This window comes from Semicossyphus pulcher, unplaced genomic scaffold, assembly GCF_022749685.1.
Source record: "Semicossyphus pulcher isolate SPU_LCO1_2020_fin unplaced genomic scaffold, fSemPul1.0.p SCAF_15, whole genome shotgun sequence".
Taxonomy (NCBI): Eukaryota; Metazoa; Chordata; class Actinopteri; order Labriformes; family Labridae; genus Semicossyphus; species Semicossyphus pulcher.
The window spans coordinates 4,120,150-4,137,426 of record NW_027211659.1 but is presented as its reverse complement, the minus strand read 5'-3'; the positions used below and the strand labels follow the sequence as shown (position 1 = coordinate 4,137,426).

The following is a 17,277-nucleotide window of genomic DNA, read 5'->3' as shown; positions in this document are numbered from 1 at the left end:
TTTCCACAGTATTAGTGTATTAGTGCTTCTGCCCTCATTGGTCTAACAAGTATCATGTCAGATGTCCTCAACCTTCATACCAAAGCAAATGTCAGGGCTTATGCAGGGTGACTCATAATACGTTTACAGGCTTTGTTCCTAATCTAAGGGGCACAATGAAACAGATACAGTTATGTTTAACAACCACAACCAGTATCTTGATGCACATATTTAGGGCATGTGTTTGTTTCTTATTTTCTGTCTCGCAGGCTCTCAGTTTGATTTTGACCTGATTCCTGACAGGCCCTCGCAAGCTCAGGGTCAGCTAACAGATGACCCCAACAGATCTGGCACTCGCAGCTCTGCCAGGCCTTCAGCTAGACTTCCCTCACTTGGATCATACTCGTATCTTAACCCGTGTGTGACCTTTTCCAAACCTATCCCAAACGACTGTTGCATTTATCAACGTCACAACAACTACACGCATGCAGGATGGCTCTGTTGTAGTTGGGGTTTACTCTTATTTTCTCGAGACCCCCCACTCCACCAGTGCCCTGCTGCCTTCCTCATAACTGTACCGCTGATGCATTAGCCTCAACAGGTGCTCTTTTCTGTGAGGATCACTTAGGTATATTTAGATTTTGAAACCTGAGAGGAGTGGCCTGTGATTGGCTGTGTCGGCCACATGATAACCTGGGTAGAAATTGCAGCTGTGTGCTGTCACCCAGCGTTTCTCTGGAGGGAAGCTGGGGAGGCATTGGCGGCTTGGGAGACCCTTTAACTTTATTATTACCGGTAAGAGAAAAAAAGGGAGAAAAAGCACCAATATCCATATTTTCTTCACCCTGCATGGCTTTCCATCTGCTTGGACTTCCATAATTTCTTTCCACTGCTGCCAAATGGATCCGTGAGGACTGCTGATTGAGGAATAAGGAGTGTGGAGGCTCTGCTGCACCTTGATGGAGTAATGAAACAGTCCAGAACTGCAAGACCCAAGCAAGACCAAACCAGCCCTACCTTTGGATGTATCTTAAATTTCAGCAACAGTCTGGCCATTCGGTCTCCTTTCCATAATCTCAGCACCTTTCGGCCTATTTTTATGCTTCCATCTCAACTGTTAAACCCATTTCTTATTCTTTTTACAGAAAAAGTATGTTTTATTTTAAAGAGTGGGCAATCAAGTGCTAAAAAAAGGGAGTTAGTATGCCATCCTATATTTAACCTGCAGCCTCAGAAGGCATTGCATCTCCGTTTGCTAAACAGAGTCAACCAATCAGGCTGTGGCATTAGCTTACATGTCAAATAGCTGAAGCACTGTTGGGCAGCTGTCGCCAACCTTCAGCTGGGAGGCACAGGTCTTTGAACTGTGTTGTGGCAAGTGAGGGAGGAGGGGTGGCCAAGGCCTGTTTTAATGCACTCCGTGTCACCTCCCCTAATCTGAATTTCTCCCTTTGTAATTGATTTGCACTTGTTGCACAGTTTGTTACATATTGTGATTGTTTTGTTCAGGATTGGGGGAAAATCAGAAAGTTGGACTATCAGTTTGAGACCGTAGTGGATGACAAGTGAGGCTTCCTTACAATCAGGAAATACTGCATCAATCGTTGACTGGTATGGCATGCATTTAAGTGAAATATGATTATGTTATTGTTTTATTTTTCTGTCATATGTTGTTTATTATTCCTATTTTTGTACAGGGTAATTGGGTTCAACAGTGCACGGCTGCCAGCATCCTAAAATGTCCCTCCTGTAGTTGTTCTTTATTCTTTGGTCTTAGCCTCAGTGTTTGCTGTTGTTATGATTTAGTACAACTAGTAGAACATTTAAATTAAGTCTACTACATGTTTATGATGTGATCTTCCTCTATTAGATATCCTTTGTAGCTCATGAGGCCAAATTTCTTGATGATGAATGTCTGAAAATGTGATCTGTGTTTTGTGTAGACCCTCTAAACCCGTCCCAAAATGACGGAAGTTGTGGAGGAATATGAGGAATATGAGGAATTTGAGGAGGAGGAGGAGGAGGTTGTGCAGGAGGTAAGTGGATGCCTACTCACTGTGTGCATTAATCAAATAATTAGACAATTTTCTTTTATCACTATTTTTGTTAGTTTTCATTGTTTAAAGCTTAAATATGATTATACATAAGTGACTTAGGATTTCATTGGATCCAGTAGATCGAGGTTACCTACCCGGTCTGCAGGTCCTGTGGCAGGGGCCTATGAATAGTTAAGTTAATGACCCCCTCCAGTCAGCAGTTCAGGGAACCAGTCGTCCATGTCTGCTGGTGGATCCTGTTTCAGACGGACACCTTCTGATGGGTTTTAAGTCCTGGATTTCCCTCAACAGCCACCTATAACTCAAAACAATTCCAAACAGATGATGTAAATGTTTTATCTTGAAAATGTTCTATTGTCCAGATGCCTTTACTAGAGGCTTTGCCTTTTGGCAGACAGCCACACAACCTTAATAAAATGATGATGTAATCATTACACATCTACCAGAAGGGCAATAATTTATTCCTGAAGATGACTTTAAATCATCTTACTGTACTTTTGTAGCAGTGCATCAGCTCTCTCCAACATATCTATCCTATCAATGCACACAATTTGCAATGCTGTAATGTTACCCATCCCATGATGGTGTCCTTCCTCTGCAGCATTCATAGTGTGAAGATTGGATTACATGTAATTTAGGGCTGTGCATGTTTCTTGAAGTTACTTTTCAGTGCCATTCTAGGACTTCATGTTCATCACCAATTTCCAGTCATACTTGTTATCAGATTAAGTGATTCCTTAAGATTTCAGGATGTTTTTATGACAACATATTCTGTCTGAATTACTGTATTGCTCCCCGTCAGTGTCCAATGGAAGAGTGAAAGCAGAAGGCTAACAGCTTAATTCCTTATTTCCTGGTGAAATAGAATTAAAGCAAGCCTTGTATTTGTCCCTAATTAATATTGCTGATATCTTATAGGGGGGGTTGAATGGTTGTCACAGTATGACGTCCTCAAACCCAACTTTTAGTTGTTATTTCACCATTCATCTCCCATATAACATATCAACTGCTTCAAATGGATTTACCGTCTTTGCAAAGATGTAAGTCATTTGGGAGGCAGAACAGATGAACACTCACAAACTTCATACACTCTGATTTCACTTACACTTTCATCTGCACTGTGGAGAAAAGCTGAATTGTTTTGATGAAAGTAAGACGGCTTCATATTTAATCTACAGAATGGGGAGAAACATAGTGCTGTTCAGGTCATATACAGTAGGAAAATATACATACAGTTAAGGTTTTGGACTAGAATAATTTCAAAATAAGAGCAGTTATTTGGAACTTTTACGTGATAGTGATCTACTTCATAACTCACAACAATCACGGGTGTTTTCTTCAAATTAACTTAAAAAATTACCGAACTCCTCAGGTCATTAGGGGGAGGAGTGTAGAGTTCTCCGTCTGGCATTCAGACAAATTTAGAAGTGGACATCTACGGCACATTGGCAGAGAGATGGAGTGCAGGGAGAGAAAGTGAGAGAGGGGGGCAAATGAGACGAGCTACTGTGCTGTAAATCACACGGATAGCCCGGAGCGTGTTGACGTCACAGCGATAGAAATTTGCTTAGGAGAGGAGGATGCATGGAAAAACTGTGTGAAGGCTGGAGTTGTTTCTACATTGCTTTGTAGGGATGTAAAAAAACACCCTGGTCCACACCTATGGTTCTCTCCTGTCTGATAGATTTGGATATTGAAGCCTCTTACAAATGTTGATAAAAACGATTGAGATGTTCTTTCCCTCAGCTCTGGTTATTCTTAGATTTCAGGTACATTTGAAGGTCTATTGGGTAGCTTCCACTTCAAGCTTATGCAGCTGTAAATGTTCACTGTTAAGTAGAGGGAAGTGTAATTGTGGCAGGCTGTAAGTTAGACCGGCTATTCATGGAACAGTATGTTAAATGTGGGATAGCTGGCTGTTACTGTACTCTGAGGTACTTCTAGTTAAATAGATGCTTCCCTCCCACTTAAAAGCTTTCTCTCTTACTTCAGGGGCATCTAACCATGCAGAAATGTTTCATTTTAAAACCAGATTTATGTGTATTTATCTTGTGAGATTTCTGCCTTTATTCCAATATAAAAGAGGTGAAGGGGATTTTATTTTGGGTGCCAAGAGCTTTGACAAATCAACAGGTATCTCTCACTAAAAACAGCATAATTGTTATTCCAGATAATCCACGGAAAAAACTCCTAGTTCCTAAGAAAGCTCTTAGAATGGATGTTGGATGCTTTTTTTTATTACTTTTTGAAATTTTCAAAAAACTATTTGAAATACAGTTTGAGAGATTGCAGGTTTTACCCAGATCCCATCCCTAATTTAACTCTAACCTTAACCATTACAAATGTTCCATATAACATCTCAAAGCGTAACAAAAAAAACACTAAAACAAAAACAACAAAATGCAAAAAATGTACAGAAATAAACTTAGAGATAAATAACATTTAAAAAATAAATAAAAAGGGAGGAGTGGTTATATCTATATATTTGAGACGTCCGAGGCATCCATCTTTTCCACCTGATTCAGAACTGGTGTAAAACTTGAGGGCACAGCCCGATGTTGAATTTTTAAATGGCACTCTTCAAAGCAATGCCACAAATTAAATTTCATTCTCTATTTTAAAATTTTAATAAAGACAATGTGCAATAATGACCAATATGACACAAATCACAGACATGAACAGACAAAAAATAAATAAATGCAAAATTACAGTAGGACAAAACCAAGGGCAAGAACATTAAAATAATTATTAAAAATAATAATTAAATTAAAACCTCACTCCCTCCCCCCACCCCAGGGATCTCCAATTCAAACCTAGGTAGGATGGCTAGATTCTTTCTTTTAATGTTTCAGCTACCGACACCCAGAAACCAATATTGGACTCCTTAACTCCAATCACGCGAGCAGTGGAGAGCTCCAAGTAAATAACATCCAGTTGCTCATCGAAAGCTTGTTTCCACCTCATAGCAACCAGTTTCTTGGCCGCAGTAAGGCCAGCAAAAATAGGTCTTTTCTGGTACCCAGGAGCCGGTAGCCAAGACATATCATTCAGAAGTGAAGCAAAATTAAGTTAAATTCTCCTTCACTTAATCTGAGTGGAGGCAGAAAACTTTGCAACAGAGGTCTCCATTTTTTTTATAATAAGCCAAAAACTATCTGCATGGCTAGATATAAGTAAAGAGATAAATCAGAAAAATATAGTTATTTGTGTTGTTGTTCCTTTAAGCCAGTGAGAGCTGTGTGTGAACAGACATGACGATTATAAAGCTGTCTAAACACTCTGTATACTGCTGTCTGCTGTAGCAACTGATAGCAGAAACAATAGCCTGTGAAATGACAAAGTCAGAATAGAATTATTGCCATGTGAGCGTCTGGTGATTATAGACTCGGTCACAGAGTTAAAAGCGGTCTGCCTCGCATAGAGAGGATATTAATGTGTCTCTTTCCTCTGTAGAATACAGGCTTAATTAGACTGCAGACACAATTACAGTTCATTCACTCTGAGGGCTTTTACCTTTATTTCAGCGACAGAGGAATCCGTTTATTACAGGTCAGGACAAAGAAACATGATGACAGCGCTCTCTGCTTTAATGCAGTTGATTGATAGTTTAAGGGCAGCTGAGATTGTATTGCTGGAAGTGTCCGTTGTTGATGAGCACCAGAGCTGTGGAAAAATCACCCTCAATCCCTGAAGAATATTGTGCTGTTTCTCCCATAACCTGTTCTGGCAGTTTTGAAACCCCAGAGTGTTTCCTATATTTGTAGTATGTTGAGCAGAGTACAACGTCGACTGTCACTGAGCAAAAGAGTCAGTTCGATCAGGTAATGCACCCCCCCTTCCCAAGGATATATATTTCATTACGGGCCTAGTTTCATTCTCGTTAGGTTTTTATGTTGAAGCCTTTAAAGTTAGCAACATTGCTAAAAATCTGCATGAGCATTAAAGCCCTTTGCAGCCATTTAAAATACATTTATTGTTAAATCCTGCATTTTAATGTGACTTTCAAAAATAAATGGCTGCTTTTTATGCAGTAATGTGCTTCTTGTAATTTAGTTCCCTGTGGCTTTAAGTCAAAACAGTTGAAATATTGCAACCCTTATGTCTTTATATGTGCTGCTGAGCTTGGCATTGCATGCAGGGCAAGATGCTCATATAGCAACTGTGTGTAACTGTATATTCAGTTTCCCCTTTACTTGGTTTTGTTTGTCCTTCAGTCGCCCTTTATTTAGTATAATTTTAGCACATATATCCTGCCATTATTCTTACTTCCAGGTCCTTGTAAAGTATTTTACTGATTTATTTATATCTGTTTAAGTCTTGAATCACTTTAATCACTGAAGGTGAGTTATAAGAGTGACGGGGAATCTACACTGGCAACAAAGTTTTGACACACGTATGTAGGGACAGAACCGCTCCAATGTTATTCAATGCTGCAATCTCCACCAGCAGCGTATGCTGCGCGGGAGGCAAGCGTAATACATGAGTCATTTTCTGCTGCTCCTGCTGTTTATTTTTCCTCGCTGCTGCGCGTCAGTGAAGCGTAGAAAGCCATTGACTGATATGTAAATACATGCCCACAACCAAGGAATCCATGTTAAACCATGTGATCTCTTCATTTTGGCCAACTTCAATTTCAGTTTCCTATTGAAGTTATTGATAGATATACATTTCCTTAAGATCTGGGTATAACAAGCCTATTAATTCATTCTCTTTTGACTTCTACATCCAACATAAACACAGAATTTATGCACAATTAGGAAAGGTTTACAAGTCGGTTGCAAAGTTGTCTTCTTCTACAGTTTCCAGCAGGCTGCACACTTTTTGGCGTCACTGCCACCCCTATTCACGCGCACGTTCGTCTGACGCGACAGTGTTGGTGTAGATTCCCCGTTAAAGGTATACTGCCAACTCACAAAAAGTCAATATAAATTTGATTTGATCAATATTTAATCAACAAATTTGCTATAGAGTTGCAAAAAACCTGTTCTTTAAGTGTCATTGAATCAATCTCCTTGTCTTTTATGACAACCCGTCTGTAAGTTGGTGTAGTTTTACTTTGTGGGCAATATGTGTCCTCTAATCAAGCAATGTAGGCCCTTTAAATGGTCCAGTGGTTAATTGTATTTCCCTTTGTCTTCCTCCTCACCAGACTGGCTTGCCTACCAGGAAAGTCAGGAAGAAGGTCAAGGTGGATACTTCCAAGTTCATGACTCCGTACCTGGCCCACAGCCAGAAGATGCTGGAGCAGTTCAGCCATGTAAGCAACAAGTTCGCATTTTGAAATGCGTATTATCTCTTTAAGTGCTATCCACTGACTCTTTGTGATTTTAAGCCATCAGACATTATATTTTCAGTCATTGCCGTTTAATCATGTCTGTTGTATTTAATTCAACGATCTCTCTTTGTAACAGAACAAGTACCGGCAAGCTTACGACCTGTCCAGAGGAAAGGCTCCAGGATTCATCTCTGATACCCCTGAGTTGATTCGCATCAGGAAGGCCCAGGAGCAGCTTAGCGAGGTACCACCGATGACTCTGCCTTATTCGCTCATCACGTGTGAATAAGGTTTAAGGCTGAGATGTTCTAGGAATGGAAGATTGTTCTCTTTAACCCATATGCCAGTAATAGATTGAGAGTGGCAATATGAATGTGAAGCAGAGAGGCTGAACTGATCCATTTTGATTTGTTTGTCTGGAGGAAATAAAGGTGTAAAAACATGAGTATGAAAAAAGTCTTGATCTGACCCTGCTCTAGTCATGTATAAAATTAACATACATGTATTATCAACAGGTTAAATACCGCATGGAGGGAATTAAGGCTCGGAACACAAGCTTGTATGATGGTGAGGCCAGGGAGGTCACCCATGTCAAGCGTGTATCTGACCTGATCAGCAAGGTAAGTTAACTAACTTTAAACCACAAACCATGATATAAAACAAATAATTTCAATGTTAACAGCAATACTGTTGCTTATCTCTTGTAGGTTCTGTACAGGCAGAAGTGGGATGAGACTAAGGATAGGTACCTGCTGCCTCCTGATGCTCCTGAGCTGGTCCTGGCTGTGAAGAATGCTGCTAACTACAGCAAAGTAAGCACAATGTGGCATTAAAGCACTGTATTTTATGTCCAAAAAGAGGATTATGTTTACATCTGATACTATGACTTAATATGTATAGTCTTTATTTTAATTCCTGACTTTACCTCGCTCAGAAACGTTACACTGAAGTCTGGGACGAAGAGAAGACCATGTACTACCCGTACAGCGACAGCCCCGAGCTGCGCAGGGTGGCCAAGGCTCAGGAGGTCCTCAGTGACGTAAGTTGAGCTTGCTGACAACACACTTTCAGATTTTGGACCTGTGTGTGTTCAAATACTTGCCAGGTGAAAAAAAACAGCTTTGGTTGGTCGAATAATAAAACCTAAAATGACATACGATTGTCTGTCAGAGTGTTTTGCAAACCCTTTTTAGCCAGGCAGCTCACACTTCAATATCGCTGGCTTTTTTATTCCATGCTAATTTATGGAGCAGACCAATAAGAAAGAGTATGTTGGAGTTACTTAGTGTCAATTTGTTCTGTATTTTTAGGATTTTTCAAGTATTCAATTCAGTCAAAAAATTGAAAGTACAAATTTCCATCTGGTTTATTTATCTATGTGCAGTTTCTTTTATATTAAATCTGCTGTATGACGTACATGGATTTAGGATTGTATCCTGATCACCCTGGTGACTCTATCATTGGATGTTGTTTGGTGCCATTTCTTACAGTGTTGTAATATGAAGCAATTTAGAATAACTATCAAATTTTTAATGCTAATAAAGGAATTTGCTGGCAGATTTCCATTCACTATCCATCACACAGACCAATGACTGTATATAAAGATGGACAACGCGTCTCCATCTGCTCTCATTGTACAAAATTGAAGCCAAAATAGCCCCTGTGACGGGCGCTGCCATCTTATGACGGCGACGTCATTTGGAGCCAGAGTCTGCGCAGTAGAGATCGGCCGGTGGAGCCGCCGTAGCCACTTCTGCTAACATAAACACACACTTAACTAATCAAAAAAAGAGCAAGGATCCTGCATGTCGGCGTGTTTAACAGAACAGCTTCTTGTTCAGATTTGGAAACTTCAATGACTGCAGTGATTGTTTTAGTTACGTCTCCTCTCGCCGTTCCTCCTCTACTCTGCTAATCCAGAACAAACCGGCTGCAGGAGCCGGATTTGTCAACAGAGCTGTCATCAGCTGTATCATCCTTTTTTATAAAATCAAATAACTAATTGAACTTGTCAGAAAAATGAGCACTTAAATAGTGTGATAAGAACTAACTATAATGACAGAATCCATGTTTGAGAAAAATGTATTTGACGTCTGTCATGTCGTCCATCTTTTTATTCAGCCTATGACACAGACAAGCATATTATCTATATTTTGTTCCACTCAGGGTCAGTCGTTTGTGCTGAGTCTGATATCATAAAAAATAACTGGCAATTTCCTCTCACATGAGGGCAATTAAAAAAGCCATTTGTGCCCCACCGTCCTTTTGGAACAAAATTGCCTATTAATATATTTTTTTCCTTCCAGGGTCTATTCATTTTTGCTGAGTCAGATGTAACACAATTCATTCCGTGACAATTTCCACTGTCGCTACAATGGCCATTTGGAACACAATTGCCTTTAACCTTTTCTGCTGATGTAGAAAAAGTCACCGGTCAATGTAGATACGATCTGGTTGAGGCAAACTGCGCACCAAGGTCAGCTATTGATGTTGGAGAATTAAATGCCTCATTTAATTTCCTTCTGTGTGTCCTCCTCCTGCAGATCCACTACAAGAAGGGTCATGATCAGCGTAAGGCCAAGTACACCTCCTTGGCTGATCCTCCTGAGGTGGAGCTGGCCAAGAGAGTGGCCCATCAGCGCAGTGATGTAAGCAGAGTTATAAAAGTGTAAAACACATAGAGAAAATAAAGACAGATAGATACAGACAAAGTTTTTTTTCCCACCTTATGCATAATGCCCTCTTTCTTTAGTAATTTTTGATAAAAATATTCAACAAAAGTAACATGTAAAAACCCTCTATTGTTATTATTATTATAAGAACACAGTGTGCGTTGCAGCACACTCGTTATATTTGTGCCTGTAGATGTGTAGTTAACCCACAGCGCGCTTGGTAATGGTGCTGGACCAGAAAGACTCCATTGTTTTATATCATTGGTTCAATGTTTATTAGCAGTTAGGTCCATTTAAGAGGATGGAGCTTGCATTTTGCACAGAGCACAAATGGAAACAGGGCCCTCAGAGACCAACAAACCCCAAACCACTGCTGGGGATAACCGACCACCTGCTCTCTGATATAAATGGCTGTACTAAGCTGGAAGGGACAGGCTAACAATAGGCTGAAATTGCATGGCTTCCAGTCATTCCCTATGTGTTTTATCACACAGAATATGAACATACGTAATAAATCCCTCTATATTTTCTACATATAACTCTGCATCAAGATATTTCATGTGTCAAATACATCTTCTAATGTTGTTTGTTATTTGTTCTTCACAGCTCAAGTACAAGGAAGATTATAATAAAAATGTGAAGGGCCAGTGGTGCGAGACGCCCTATTTCGATGTGGCCATCGCCAGGGTGGCGATGGACAACCTCAGCAATGTAAGAGCTTACTAAAGAATATGGCTCACAATAATCAGAAAGGTGTTTGTTTGTTCATTTTTCTACTTCTAACTGTCGAACCTTTACCTTTTTTTTCAGAGGAAATACACGCAAGCATTTGAGAATGAAAAAGACCAAATTTATTTCATGCAAACAGACACGCCCGTTTACGACACGAACAAGAAGGCTCGCATTGCCGTTAGTGAGGTAAGTACACACAAACACACACAAACACACAAAGGTATTGGATTATTTTTATAGGTCCTATCTCATGTGGAAGACACGACAAAGAGTTGACCCGTGTCTCAGAGCAGAATATGAGTCAACACACTGTGACGCAGGGACTCAATGTATTGTGCCCACACACATGCACTGCGTGACTGAGAGATCTACATTCAGTTCTCTCTTACTGTGGAAGTATGTAGTTCCTCTAGACCTCAGTGACAACATATCAGACTATGTGAAGAGGCTTTCGAGCCACTGTGTACCTCACAGCGGCCCACACATTCACACACAATGCAAACATGCGTCATCTCAGGAAACGGTAGAGACATGTAGTCTTCCACTTTGACTCACTGTACGAACATTATGTTACTTTATATGAGTCGTGCATCAACCACTTGATTAAACATCATTTACACGCTTTGTTTTCTTTCACTTTCAGGTCCACTACAAGAAGGAATATGAGAAGTCGAAAGCGCAGTGCGACTACAACACGCTCCCCGCCACAGAGAACCCGCTCCTTAGACAGCTCAGATATGCTGGCACCATCCTCAGTGATGTAGGTGTCTGAATTTTCATTTACAGCAGGTTTGATGCAAATTAAAGATTGTATTTTGGAGAAAACAAATGATAAAATCTTAGATGTATGCAGTACAGTGCCATAGAACTCTAAAAATTAAGCATTACTGGTCTCTATCTCTGTTTTCCCTGGCAGAGATGTTGCATGAATTTGACAATTATCAGGCCATTATCTAAAATGTTTGCTCAAATGATTGAGGTGGTTGTGGGTGTTATTTACAGTGTCTGGCATCAACATCTCTAAGTGGATGTCTTATTAGTGGTGCTAATTTACACCATTTAGAAGTCATTTGCAATGCTACTTTGCAGACAGTGAGTAATTTGTTGCTGAAAAGTATTTAATTGAATCAAGTTACTCGTCTTACTGACAAGAAGTTAGCCCGTGAGTTTGACATCCACTTCATGTGCTCATAATTAAAGGGCCAGTTGGCAGATTTTCAACCTCAGCTCTATCATGCTATTATGGGGAGCTAACGCCATTATGGTAGAAAAAACATGCAATTTTGCTCTGTGCCTTTGGAGGACGCTATCCGCTTCTCCAATGGGCCCTGGAAAACCTCCACCAGACTATGTAAAACGCATCATCTGGTGGAGGCCAGGGAGCTCGCTAAACTATACTCATCTTGTTCAAAATGGTCAGGTTTAAAATGTAGACCCGAAGATTTTTTAGACGATCCACCGGTATATTCTTAGCATATTTTTGAGCCATTGCCTGCAGCCATCAATGTCCTTGACTGGAAAATGGTAGTATTTCACTCCAGCGTCTCTCTCTGGGTTGTTCCTTTCAGAGGGAGGGGCGCAATGCACGCTGGGTGTTGTAGGAATGTAGAATGGGCGAAACCACGAGCTGTTTGTACAACTTTCTCCACAGCTATGGCGCCAATTTCAAATATTATTGCTTCTATCGATTACAGAGAACGCCAGCTTTGACTGACAGAGGCTTTTCCTAGGGGCGGACTGCCCCTGTAAGATGTGATCTTGTTGTGATTGCTGTTAATTGTTTGTTTAATATCTCCTCTGCAGAAAGTATACAAGGCCAACTATGAGAAATCCCGGGGTTTCAGCATCAACTACTGTGACACGCCCAAGTTTCAGATGGACTCCGTACTTAAAAAGTTCTCTGATGTAAGATTAATCAATAAGTAAAAAACTTTTATTTAATTTCAAGTTAATGATGTTGATGTTTCTGTTTTTAAAATCATTTTGATATATTTTTTAGACACATTACAAAGATAAGTATGACAATGAGGTGAAGGGACACTACATTGGCAGCTATGAAGATCTGTACATGCTCCACTGCCAGAAAATGGAGGAAATGAAGAGTGAGGTAAATAGTTTTTTCCATTTTATTTTTCTAAATGAAATCACTGGTGTAAAAATGTATAATTAACTTATATTATATCTTTACGTTTGCATTTGATATCTAACAGCAACTTTACAAATCTGAATACGAAGACATAAAGACAAGATGCTTCTTCCCTCAAACGATGACGCCTGAATACGAAGTGACGAAGAAGCTTCAGCAGTGCAGCGATGTAAGGAGTCTTCACTCGTAAAATATTCCTTTATATTTAAGGCTTTAGATTTCTCTTGTTTGGATATATGTTTAGTGAAAAATGTTTTTCTATCTTCATGTTTGCAGAAAACTTACCGCCAACATCCTGGCACCGTGAAATTTACACAAGTGGTGGATTCCCCGGTTCAGGTTCAAGCCGCCATCAACGCCAAGCAGCTAAGTGATGTATGTATGACTGGATTGACCTCATCTCTTAATACTGACACACAATACATTAGAACTGAAATTTCTGCCATATGTCTCATAAACAGTTCCTGTATGTTCACATAAATCCTATAAGCGATTCATGTGAACATTATCCATTTATTGACTGAAATTGCTACAATTGCCTCCTAACTCTCGAGATCAAATTCTCCTGGATGTGCAGATCACGTTAAAATGTGCCCAATCATCCACGTAGCCCAGCTGTCTTTCTGTGGGCACCATGGAAACTGGAGAGCCATCTCTCTGTAGTATAAATAGCAACAAGCATTCAGTTGGCCCAGAATAAACCCTGTGATCGCAGAGGGGCTGGGGAGGCAGGGAAAGGGACAGTCAATGTGTCTGAAATAGAGTACAGCTAATGCACTGCTGCCCTCCAGTGACAGGAAGTCAGATAACACCTCATCTCAGCTTCAGTTTGTCTTGAAATTACTATCATTGTAAAATGAGACTACTTTATTGGTAGAGAAGGAAATAAAGAGTTTTATTTTAAACAAAACATAATCACATTGTACTTTTTTGCAGTTGAACTACAAGGCAGATTACGAACAAATCAAGGTCAAGAACAGCCTGCCCCCGGACTATCCCTTCTTCATCCAGTCCAGAGTTAACGCTTTTAACCTCAGTGATGTAAGTGACCGCTCTTTTATCAATCCTTTTCATTTTTACCAATCGCCATAACTGAATTTCTATCAGCTTTAATTTGGTTTACATTCTTTAGTTACCTGAACGCTGTATTTTTTCTCCTTGCAGAACTGTTATAAGTACGATTGGGAGAAATCCAAAGCGAAGAAGTTTGAGATGAAGGGCGATGCTATCTCGATCCTTGCTGCCCGTGCTCACACAAACATCGCTAGTGATGTAAGTAAACCATAATATCAGCCTTTGTGATTCAGTAGTTCTTGCTTTATTATTTCTTTACATTATATACAATTTTTCATGCATTTAATGATAACCTTTTGCTTTTTTTGCAGGTTAAATACAAGAAGGAGTATGAGAAGAAGAGGGGACAGATGGTTGGAGCCCTCAGCATTAATGACGATCCCAAGATCTTGCACTCCGTTCACGTGGCCAAAATCCAGAGTGATGTAAGTCACTGTAGCTCTTGGACTACATAATTAACAATTCCCTTAAAGGACCAGTTCGCCGATTTTCAACCTCAGTCCTATCGTGCTATTATGGGGAGCTAATGCCATTATGGTCGAAAGAACATGCAATTTCAACTCTATCCGCTTTCCCAATGGGCCCTGGAAAACCTCCGCCAGACGACGTAAAACACGTCATCTGGCAGAGGCCAGGGAGCTTACTAAACTACACTTCTACACCCGACTACGATGTCTGCATTTTTTAGTTGAAAAAAAAACACAAACCGTAAAATGTAATCATTTGTTCTGTGAGGTGCCTTGAAATGCTGCCTGCCCTCCTGTTTTCCCTCCCAGATATTCCACATTTATAACTGACTCGTGTATTCAAAATCCTCAGGTTTAAAATGTAGACTGAAGTCACAAAGTTTTTTTAGACGATCCACTGGTATATTCTCGTCGTATTTCGGATTCTGTCCCGCTCTGAGCCGTTGCCTGCAGTGAAATCAGTTGTATTTCACTCCAGCGTCTCTCGCTGGACTGTTACTTTCAGAGGGAGGGGTGCAGTGCATGCTGGGTGTTGTAGGAATGTAGAATGAGCGAAACAATGAGCTGTTTCTACAACTTTCTCCATAGCTATGGTGTCAATTTTAAATATTATTGCCTTTATCGATTACAGAGAACACCAGCTTTGACTGACGAATTGCTCCTTTAATATTAATATACTAGACCTTATAAGAGGGCACTCGTGAACAATCTCTCAATGTTGTCTCCACAGCGTGAATATAAGAAGGACTATGAAAAGATAAAGACCAAGTATCATACACCCCTGGATATGATGTCAGTCACCTTGGCCAAGAAATCCCAGGGCATTGCCAGCATGTCCAAGTACAGGAGCATCAGCACCAACTTCTTCCTGCCCTACGACAGTGTGCTGTTGGACTTGGCCAAGAAAGCCAACATCATCCAGAGTGATGTGAGTATAGACAGAGTTCACAATTCTCTTATAGCTTTCAGTTTGGTTTTTGGTTTTAAGCATTATATAGACCTTATTATTATGAGATTAGCTATTTTTTTTTGTGACACCATTTGTTTTTCTTCACAGAATGAGTATAAGGCTGACTACAACAACTTCACCAGAGGTAGCCCCTGGGTCACCTTTGGCTCCATGGACGTGGAAAGGAATAAGAAAGCTGCTGAGATTCTTAGTGAGGTAAGGACACACTTTCCCCTTATTTACAGATGCCCTGTTGACATTAAAAAGGGGGTATTATGCTGTTTCACTTTATAAGACATATATATAATGTTACAATGTTAGATGTTCAGACTAAACATTGGTGAAGTTTCAAATCTGTAGGTAAAAGTATGTTGGAGTAATCCCCAGGCTTCTCAGCTCAGTCTGCAGGCTGCTGTGAACGCCAGGTTTCACACAGTTTTTTCACCAGACTTCCGAGAGCTGGCCAATCAGAAGAAAGTGGGCTTGTAGGGGCGGGGTATCTTAAAGCGACAGAGCACCAATGTGAGAAAAACAAGGATTTTTTTTTAGCTATAGATGAAGAAACTCCCGCACACTGTCTCGCTTGTTGCTATTTATATTAATTTGATATCATCAACGTTTCGGTCGACCAACCTGATGAAGATCTGTACGATCGAAACAGGAGTTTCTTCATCTATTGTTCAAGACTGCACCTCTGAACGAGGCACCTGTCACAATTCAGGTGTGCCAGAGGTCTTCTTAAGAGATTTTTTAAACTGTAAATTATGCTAAGCTACTGCACAGGTATCACAGAGTAAAATATGAAATGAGCATAATACCCCTTCTTTAAAAAAGGACATACAGTTGTTGGTAGTTGACTGGATTGGCACGTCTGTTAATTTTTCTTGTTTCCTACAGAGAAAATACAGACAACACCCTGACACCATCCCCTTCACTGCTATTGACGACCACCCCATCCAACTGCAGGCCAAAGTCAACCAGCTTCACAGGAGTGATGTGAGTGTTTTACGTTGAACTTTTTGAAGGTGTAATAGAACACATTGGCATTGGTGACTTTGGCTCATAATACTTTCCTGCCTTACAGCGTTTCTACAAGAGAGGTCTGGAGGAGATCCATCAGAAGTACTCTCTGCCTCCAGATGTGCCGGAGTTGCTCCAGGCCAAGTGCAATTCCTACAACATGAGCAACGTAAGGCATAAGGCATTTCTAAGTAGTAATTATGGATATGTTTAATTTATTTTTCGCTAAATGTAATGATAAATGTGTGTTTATGCACCAACATTAACTGTAAGTGTGAAAGAGAGTGTATGTATACTTGACCAAAAACTCAGTGTTCATTATTTTGATGTTGATATCTGTCATTTCAGAAAAACTACAAGCAAGCCTGGCAGGAGGTGATTGCTAAAGGTTATGACTTGAAGCCTGATGCAATCTCAATCCTCGCCGCTAAAGCTGCCAGACATGCTGCAAGTGATGTAAGTTTCCACAGGATCCACCACCACCTCCTTAATGACCCAAATCTTTTAACCAGTCAAATTTATTCATTTAAATTCTGTGCAGTTTGGACCTGAGATGATAAGAAACATCACAATATGTCAACATCATTAAACATATATAGTCGAGCAAAATGACCAGCAGCTGGTTGCACGTTAGAAGAACATATTCCCTCTACAATTCATTCAATTAACAGCCTTTTTTCAACAGAAGTAAATTGGAAAAAGTGCTACATAAATGCAACTACTGTAGGGCTTCAAGAATGTAAATGTAACTGTAGCTGGGATTACCTAATCAGTGGATACATGGAGTGTGAATAAACTACACTACTACCGCACACCCTTGTCCTTCTTTTGGCCACAACTTTTTCTTTTCAAGCACACGTCCGTGAACCACTGAAAACAGCTCAGAGACCCACTTTTGGGTCCCGA

At 40.2% G+C, this 17,277-nt stretch overlaps 1 protein-coding gene across 3 annotated transcripts in view; it reads left to right on the top strand.

Moving 5' to 3' along the window:
• The first annotated feature begins 713 nt into the window (after positions 1–713).
• Positions 714–17,277, top strand: part of neb (nebulin) — a 68,424-nt gene continuing 51,860 nt past the window's right edge. For all 3 annotated transcript variants that reach the window (XM_069662925.1, XM_069662923.1, XM_069662924.1), the window contains exons 1-25: positions 714–774; positions 1,489–1,590; positions 1,923–2,015; positions 5,801–5,857; positions 7,186–7,293; positions 7,448–7,555; positions 7,827–7,931; positions 8,019–8,123; positions 8,246–8,350; positions 9,855–9,959; positions 10,590–10,694; positions 10,794–10,901; positions 11,359–11,475; positions 12,519–12,620; positions 12,715–12,822; positions 12,926–13,030; positions 13,138–13,236; positions 13,798–13,902; positions 14,026–14,133; positions 14,247–14,360; positions 15,133–15,330; positions 15,460–15,567; positions 16,249–16,347; positions 16,436–16,540; positions 16,720–16,827. In XM_069662925.1, coding sequence (XP_069519026.1) covers positions 1,944–2,015; positions 5,801–5,857; positions 7,186–7,293; positions 7,448–7,555; positions 7,827–7,931; positions 8,019–8,123; positions 8,246–8,350; positions 9,855–9,959; positions 10,590–10,694; positions 10,794–10,901; positions 11,359–11,475; positions 12,519–12,620; positions 12,715–12,822; positions 12,926–13,030; positions 13,138–13,236; positions 13,798–13,902; positions 14,026–14,133; positions 14,247–14,360; positions 15,133–15,330; positions 15,460–15,567; positions 16,249–16,347; positions 16,436–16,540; positions 16,720–16,827 — 2,454 coding nt within the window. In that variant the 5' untranslated portion in view covers positions 714–774; positions 1,489–1,590; positions 1,923–1,943. The remainder of the gene's footprint in view (positions 775–1,488; positions 1,591–1,922; positions 2,016–5,800; positions 5,858–7,185; positions 7,294–7,447; positions 7,556–7,826; positions 7,932–8,018; positions 8,124–8,245; positions 8,351–9,854; positions 9,960–10,589; positions 10,695–10,793; positions 10,902–11,358; positions 11,476–12,518; positions 12,621–12,714; positions 12,823–12,925; positions 13,031–13,137; positions 13,237–13,797; positions 13,903–14,025; positions 14,134–14,246; positions 14,361–15,132; positions 15,331–15,459; positions 15,568–16,248; positions 16,348–16,435; positions 16,541–16,719; positions 16,828–17,277) is intronic.